Consider the following 6,684-nt stretch of genomic DNA (forward strand, 5'->3'; position numbering starts at 1 on the left):
AAAAAAAAAAAAAAAAGAAAAACTGGCTTGGCACCTGTACTGAGGCTGGTAGGTTCGAACCTGGCCTGGGCCAGCTAAACAACAACAACAACTGCAACAAAAAATAGTCGAGCATTGCGGCAGATGCCTGTAGTCCCAGCTACTTGGGAGGCTGAGGCAAGAGAATCGCCTAAGCCCAAGAGTTTGAGATTGCTGTGATGCCACAGCACTCTACTGAGGGTGACATAGTAAGACTCTGTCTCAAAAATAAAATAAAATAAAAATAGAAAAACTAGCCAGGCATTATAGTGGGTACCTATAGTCCCAGCTACTTGGGAAGCTGAGGCAAGAGGATCACTTGAGCCCAAGAATTTGAGGTTGCTGTGAGCTATTACACCACAGCACTCTATCCAGGGCAACAGAGTGAAACTGTCTAAAAAAAAGAGAGAGATGGTGGCACATGCTTTTTATATGGAGGATCCAGCACATAGTAAGTGCTCCATACAGATTTGCTTTATTTGGAATAGGAAATTTCATTATCAAGTAGTCTTGGCCCAATCCTGTTATGAATTACCCTGAGGCAGTGGGACAGTGTAAAACTTGCTTCTCACCTTGAGATTAGACAAGTCTGAGGTAGGGCACGTCCAGAGTGCTGTCCCAGGCCATGCCAGGCCCTGTCTGTGCCTAAATAAGAAGAATGTGATTCTCTTATTACCAATAAGTAATCTGGCCCAGACAGCTGAGCATCTTCCACTGTTGTACAGACCCAAAACTTTTCCCCTGGAATGATGTGCCTTGGTCTGAAGTAGCCCCAGTGTTTGTCCCCAACCAGAGTTCCCAGAGAACAGCACCCTGCAGCCAGGAAAGGCCCACAGCTAGTACCTTGGGGTCATCTGGACCAGGAAATCTCAGACCAGAGATATATGCAATGACTCCTTCAAAAAACAAAAATTCTCCGAGACCCGAAGTTAAGTTCCTTCTTCCATAATGACTTAGGTGTATGCCATGTTTACTAAATACAAAGTCCTTTCTCTTTCTAGCTTTAGACAGTTATAAATTCTAAACAACTGCAAATGAAAGGAACAACGGACAGAAAAATATAAGACCCAATAACATTCATATAAAGACTGACTGTGGAGGTACAGGCCTAGGTAGCTGCCAGGCACCAGGTGAGCACTGAGCTTTAGCACTCCATCTGGCTGCCATTGAGCCTGACTGCAGGGACTTCATTTACTATGAAAACCATCTTCCTTCTCTTTCTGGTCACTTGTAGTGTACAGAGCAACACCTCTAGGCACTGATATAGTCACCGATAACCACACACAGGCTGAGTACCCTTGGCAGGGCTCACTCCTGCACATGTGGAGATTACTCAGAAGTTACTGGTATGCATGTTTGGTCATTGTCATCACAGTGAAAATAAATAGAATTTAATGTTTTTATTCAGAGTTCAAGGACCGCTGGGAAGACATCATGGACACCAGTCTGAGAAATAATTCCCTTCATTAGTGCCAGTGAGAGGCAGGCTGCATTTGAGATCTGTGAATGCACAGCAGAGAAAGCTAAACTATAAAGAGAGATAGATAGACAGAGGTGGAGAAAAGTGGCCCCAAACAGCCATGTGGCCCCAAAGAATTGAGGAATGGAAAAGCCTACTCTGGGACATTCCCTAAAACAATACTTTTCCTTTGACTAAGTCACCCAAGTGGGTTTCTTTTTCTTAAAGCTAAAAAAGTCCCTCCCTCTCTAAGACTGAAACTATGGATAACATAGCATCCTAGAGGGCTCTTTCTAGAATGTACATTTGTTCACATCACTCCCCCATTACCTTGACTATCTCTTCTTTTTGTTTTTCTGCCTGCCACCACTCCTGCTCATTCTCCCAAACCCTACTCTTCTGCAAGACTCTTTCCCTAAAATTCCCCCAACTTCCCCCTAATTCTGTGAACCTCTAGGCCTTTGTTCTTGTCCCCTCCTTTCGGCTCTGCTCTCCCTTCTCCCTTAGCAAATCTCACTTCCCTGTTCCAGAGGAAGCCCTGATTCATGCTGCTTCTTCCTTTTGGAAGGAGGAAGGCCATGACCCCTGGAGTTTTAAGAGGATGCCTTTGTCAGTGGCATCCAGACAGATTGGGAAAAGGCAAAGTTGGAATTGAGGAGCTCAAGGAAGGGGGAGTGTGGATAAGGAGTCTCTCGGTTGCTAAGGCCAGAAATCAAACACCAGCCCTCTCCACAATAGGGAGTATGGAGTGTGCAGAGTCAGAGGGAAGACTGAGCACCTGGCCCCAAGGAGAGGGGAAATGCCACTGAGCAGTGGAGACCCAGGGCCATCCCCAGGTGTCTCTGTCTCCGCCTCCCACATCCCTGCATCTCTCTGCATGTGGGCTTTGCCCTCTCTCATGGCACACTGGCAGCTTCAAACCCTCACCATCCACAACATTAGCCCCCAGAGAGAGGACAACTGCTACACTGAAAATGTAATAGTTGCCCCTTCCTTGAGGCCATGGTCACAGTCAATGCAGAGAAGATGAAGCCTTGACTGGGCAGTATTGGGGGCTGGAGAAGAGAGGGGTGAAGGTAAGACACACAAACTTCTGGTGAGATGGTCCAGGAAGGACGAGGGTAGGACTTTGCTGGTGGCAGTGAGTGCCACTCTCCACCCTTAGGAACAACATTCATTTCTGTCTTCATCTTTCCTTTTGTAGGTATGAAACACAGGCCACCTTGTCCGGCCCCTACCTGAACTCCGTGATGGGGAACGTGGCTGGGGAACGTGAGTTCTGGCAACTCATCCGAGAGCCTAACACACCCCTGCTCCAAGGTGAGACTAGTGGTCTTCCACCCACAGATGTATCCCTCACCCCAACCTTACCCAGCTATAAGGCCTCATCAACTCACCCTAGCTTTCCCCTGAAACTTCCTGGCCCACAGCTTCATAAAACCATTGATGTTCAAAGTTGGATATGATTTATTTAACTGAATTCTTAGTATTTTTATGTAGTTTTATGGAAACTCCAGGAAAACAGGTATAAAAGAAAAAAAATTAAAATCACCTATAATTCACCACCTAGAAATAACATCTTTTGGTATATTTTGGTATATTTTCTTTTAAAACATATGTTTGTTTTTTATCAAATATGGAGATATATATTGATATATATATCAATGCTATCCATGTGTATAATTTTAAATTGTCTAGTTGATGATATATCTTATTTAACCCTAAATATTCAAAATATTATCACTACAATATGTTATCGATGTAAAAGTATTAATGACATATTTTTGCCTTTTTTTTTTTGGTACTAAGATTTCAAGTGCTCAGTTGCTACGCATGTGTAGTGGCTGGCATATTGGATGCCACAATTATATACATGGTTTTGCAACTTCTTCTTCATTCTTTTTTTTTTTTTGAGACAGAGTCTCACTACATCGCCCTTGGTAAAGTGCCATGGCGTCACAACTCACAGCAACCTCAAACTCCTGGGCTTAAGCAATTCTCTGGCCTCAGCCTCCCAAGTAGCTGGTAATACAGGTGCCTGCCACAACACCCTGCTATTTTTTGTTGCAGTTGTCATTGTTATTCAGCTGGCCCTGGACTGCGTTCTAACCTGCCACCCTCAGTGTATGTGGCTGGAGCCACAGCCACTGTGCTACGAGCACCAAACCTTTTTGTTTTTCATTCTTAATATATTGTAGACATCTTGCCATGATGGGATATGTAGGTCTTCCTCTTTCTTTTTAATAGTGACATAGGATATCATCCATTAAGTTGCTTTTGGCTGCAAGTAATAGGAAATACAACACAAACGAGTTTCAACAATATGACATCTACTGGTTCATGCGCTCAAAAGTCCAGAGAGAGAGGCTCGGCACCTGTGGCTCAAGCGGCTAAGGCGCCAGCCACATACACCTAAGGTGGCGGGTTCGAATCCCCAGCCTGGGCCCGCCAAACAACAATGATGGCTGCAACCAAAAAATGGCCAGGCGTTGTGGCGGGCGCCTGTAGTCCCAGCTACTTGGGAGGCTGAGGCAGGAGACTCGCTTGAGCCCAGGAGTTGGAGGTTGCTGTGAGCGTGATGCCATAGCACTCTACCCAGGGGGATAGCTTGAGGCTCTGTCTCAAAAAAAAAAAAAAAAAAGTCCAGAGAGAGTGAGGATTTCAGGAATGTTGTAATTTCAGGGATTTCGGGGCTCCAGCTTTGCTTCCCTGTGACTCCCTTGGGTCTGTGCTGCTTTCTCTGTGGCTTCTTCCTACAGAGAGACCCTTCTGTTTTTTCCTGGGTCTGTTTGCTTTTATAATTGAAGAAAAGGAAACTAGGCCTGGCAAGCTTCTCCTGGTACCTCAAAGGCTGAATGGGCCCACATGCCTTTTTCTGGGTCCACCCCTGTTGCTGAGAAACTGTCTCAGTTCTGAACCCATCATTGACTAGGGGGAAGGAATATCATGATTGACTTAGGCCAGTCAGGGCCCAGCTTGGGCAGTGGGCTGCTGCATGAGGGGACATGGAGTGAGATGAATGGGCCGAGGGACCTAAAGCCTATGGGACCTTTAGGTATTTCCAGTTTTATTTCTTATGCCCCCAGCTGTGATGAGCATCCTTGTACATCAATCCAGTTACCAAACTCTTTTTTATTATTATTATTTTGTTTTTTTGTTGTTGGGGATTTAAAGGCCATCTGTCCCTACTCTGGTAAGTTCCTTTTATACCACCATGAAGAACTTTTGGGAGGCAGTAACTGTGTGCCAGGCACTGTGCCATGTGCTTTATAGAAGATAGGAGGGAAGCCAATTCTGCCCTTGTTTTGAATAAATTTAGAAATAAAACAAAGGGGCTACAGATGGGAGACCCCAAATCTGGCCAGTCCTATTACTGATAAAGACTAAAGGATATAGCTTAGGGCAAGAGTCAGGTGGACCCAGCCAGAAAGCAGAGCTGGGCAGTTGAAGCCCCTACTTCCTACCTCCTCCACACCCCTAATCCTGCAGGAAGCCCATTCCCCTAAGAAAAAAAGAGATTGGGCTTCATATGCCAAAATTCTTCCCAAATTAACCAATTGCTTAAATCACTCCTCTGCCTTCCTTGGGCTAGAAAGTGTCTAGGAGTTCTTGTAATTGAATTCTCTCTTGGCTTGGTCCATTCAGCCTGCTCTAACAAAACACTGTAAACTAGGTAACTTACAAACAACAGAAACTTATTTCTCATAGTTCTGGAGGCTGGGAAATGCAAGATGGGACACTGACAGATTTGGCACCTGGTGAAGGCCTACTTTCTGGCTCATAGGTGATGCCTTCCAGCTGTGTCCTCACATGGCAGGAGGGACTTGGGGCATGGGGCAGTGACCCAAACAGTGGCAACATTGACTACTATTTCTTGAGTGCCTACTCTCTTTTATAAGGGCTGCACCTTCATGATTCAATCATCTCCCAAAGCTACACTCCACCCCCCTGCCACCAATACCATCACCTTGGAGATTAGATATCAGTGTATGAATTTTGAGGGGACACAAACATTCAGACCATAGCACCTCCACTGAGAGGAAGTATTCCTGATAGGTAGGTTCTGCCAGAGGACCCTTTTGACTCCCCTGTAGGTCGCAGTGAGAACACTGTCACTCATGGAAGCAATCCAAAGTCACATGCTAAGGAGTGACAGAACTGAGGCTTAAGACTAGTTGTCTTACTAGAGCCTAGATTCTTTCTAGTGAGTAAGGCTGGCTTTTGGGAAACTTCACTTGTGCTCCTAAATCTCCCTCTGGACCACACTGAGTGAGTCCCTCTTCCTGTTGGCCCCTTGGATATTATGAAGACAGTGACCCTGCCTGTCAGGTGTTGTCAGGGTTTCTGTGGGGGTCTGGAAGATAAGCATGGTGGTGGGGCATCCTGCCCAGATAACCCCCCTTCTCAATCTGTTTCTGCAGGTATTGCTGACTATAGACCCAAGGATGGAGAAAACATCGAGCTGAGGCTGGTTCGCTGGTAGTCTCTGGGCACCCTCAACTAGCAGCCTCACATATTCCCTAGGCTTCTCCCCTCCCTTCCGATGTCCCTGGAATAGGCACTTGCATTGCCGCCACCTCCTATGTACTTGGAGCAACGTCCCCCAGGCTGCCCTGACCACTGTCCCTGCAAGGGTCCTAAGCACAGCTCACCTGGAGCAGGGAGCCAAGCACCTTCCCTGGGAAGTCCTTCTGCCCAGCTCTGGCGAGCCTGGCCCTGCAGGCCTCCTGGGAAGGCCACCCCATGATCTGAAGGACATGAAGCATCTTAGACTTCTCAGGAGCAGAAGTCTGCAGGCTGCTGGTGTTGTGAGTACCATCTGTTCCTACACAGTCTCTTCACTCAGGGGCTGTGGCCCTGACCTCAGCTCTTCCCTCTGCAGTCAGGGTGGTGGCCCCAGAGCTGGTCATGGCATGGTAGCCAGCAAGGTCTCAGTGGGGCTGCTGCCTCCAATGTGATTAAAGCATTGTCTGTGCACATGCTGCAGTGTCCTGGTGCCTCATGCTAGAAAGAGAGTACAGGAGCAAGGAGTGGAGAAGAGGGTGCCTGGGTATTGGGGGAGTGACTCAGGCAGTGGCAACATTGACTACTATTTCTTGAGTACCTACTTGCTAGACATTGTCTTGCACAAATCTGTGAGATTGTTGATAATTTTGTTTTTATATCTGCTTTACATATAAGGAAACTAGGGCAGTGTCTGTGGCTCA

At 46.5% G+C, this 6,684-nt stretch overlaps 1 protein-coding gene across 2 annotated transcripts in view; it reads left to right on the top strand.

Moving 5' to 3' along the window:
• TCN2 (transcobalamin 2) overlaps window positions 1-6,457 on the top strand; it is a 16,957-nt gene extending 10,500 nt beyond the window's left edge. For both annotated transcript variants that reach the window (XM_012813733.2, XM_003803345.3), the window contains exons 9-10: window positions 2,682-2,797; window positions 5,899-6,457. In XM_012813733.2, the coding sequence (XP_012669187.1) occupies window positions 2,682-2,797; window positions 5,899-5,960 (178 nt within the window). In that variant the 3' untranslated portion in view covers window positions 5,961-6,457. The remainder of the gene's footprint in view (window positions 1-2,681; window positions 2,798-5,898) is intronic.
• The last annotated feature ends 227 nt before the right edge of the window (window positions 6,458-6,684 follow it).

Source organism: Otolemur garnettii, unplaced genomic scaffold, assembly GCF_000181295.1.
Source record: "Otolemur garnettii isolate 467f Iridium unplaced genomic scaffold, OtoGar3 scaffold00294, whole genome shotgun sequence".
In the NCBI taxonomy this organism is placed as follows: Eukaryota; Metazoa; Chordata; class Mammalia; order Primates; family Galagidae; genus Otolemur; species Otolemur garnettii.